Source organism: Pterocles gutturalis, unplaced genomic scaffold (genome assembly GCF_000699245.1).
Source record: "Pterocles gutturalis isolate BGI_N339 unplaced genomic scaffold, ASM69924v1 scaffold33753, whole genome shotgun sequence".
Classification (NCBI taxonomy): domain Eukaryota; kingdom Metazoa; phylum Chordata; class Aves; order Pterocliformes; family Pteroclidae; genus Pterocles; species Pterocles gutturalis.
This window is the reverse complement of record NW_010119133.1, coordinates 1-1,007: the sequence shown is the minus strand read 5'-3', so window position 1 is coordinate 1,007 and position 1,007 is coordinate 1. Positions and strand designations below refer to the sequence as shown.

The following is a 1,007-nucleotide window of genomic DNA, read 5'->3' as shown; positions in this document are numbered from 1 at the left end:
GTAACGCTGTGCCGGGGTGGGGGCTGTCCCCGCCGTGTCCCCCCGTGTACCCCCCAACCCTACCGTTGAGCCAGGAGGTGAGATATTCCGTCTTCATGGAGTAGTGGGGGCCCAGGTTGCGGAGGATGACGGGCTCCGTGCCCAGGAAATTGTTGAAGGTGGCAGAGTACAGCTCCCCGTCTGTGAGGGAAGGCTTTAGGGAGGGGGGGCCCTGCCACCTGCCCAGTGGGTGCCCGGCGGTGCCACCTACCCACGATGAGGCCGGTGTGTCCCTTGGTGGGGTCGTAGGGACACTTTCCCTTCCCGTCCTCAAAAGCCACTTGGTCCAGGGTGAAGCCGGACAGCTCCTGCAAGGAGAAAGTGTGAGTGGGGGTCACAACCCCCCGACATGGCACATCCCTCCACGTCCAAATCAGCCCAGGGGACAGGGACACACCCCAGACAACCCTCCTGGGGACAGCAACACTCCTGGATGATGATCCTGGGGACAGAGACACCCCTAAAGCCCTAAAACCCCTCCACGGGGACAGGGACACCCCCAGACCACCCTTAGGGACAAGGACACCCCTAGATGATGCTCCTGGGAACAGCAACACCCCTAAATAACGCTCCTGGGGACAGGGACACTCCTGGATCATGCTCCTGGGGACAGGGACAGCCCCCAAAGACCTGCCAGGCACAGGGACACCCCTAAAACCCCTCCAAGGGGACGGGGGACGCCCCCAAACCACCCTTAGGGACAAGGACACCCTCGGATGATGCTCCTGAGGCTGGGAGGGGGCTGCCCAGGACCTTATCCCCAGGGGCAGGGGGGAACCAGGGGCTGATGGGTTTGAGGGGCCCCCTGGGTGCTGAGAGGTTTGGAGGGGCCCCCCAGGGGCTGCCAGGCTTTGGGGGACCCCACTCACGATGTAGGTGCACTTGGGCTGGAAGGCGTAGGTGCCGCAGGCATAAAGGTGGGAGCTGTTGTAGCTCTGCAGGAACCGCACATAGTTGAAACAGTCGGT

At 63.2% G+C, this 1,007-nt stretch overlaps 1 protein-coding gene across 1 annotated transcript in view; it reads right to left on the bottom strand.

Moving 5' to 3' along the window:
* The window catches only part of SEMA4C (sema domain, immunoglobulin domain (Ig), transmembrane domain (TM) and short cytoplasmic domain, (semaphorin) 4C), a gene marked incomplete at both ends in the record, with an annotated part of 2,752 nt that extends 1,751 nt beyond the window's left edge, over window positions 1–1,001 (bottom strand). The window contains 3 exons of the mRNA XM_010076477.1: window positions 64–180; window positions 251–347; window positions 909–1,001. Of these exons, the coding sequence (XP_010074779.1) occupies window positions 64–180; window positions 251–347; window positions 909–1,001 (307 nt within the window). The remainder of the gene's footprint in view (window positions 1–63; window positions 181–250; window positions 348–908) is intronic.
* Between the last annotated feature and the right edge of the window lie 6 nt (window positions 1,002–1,007).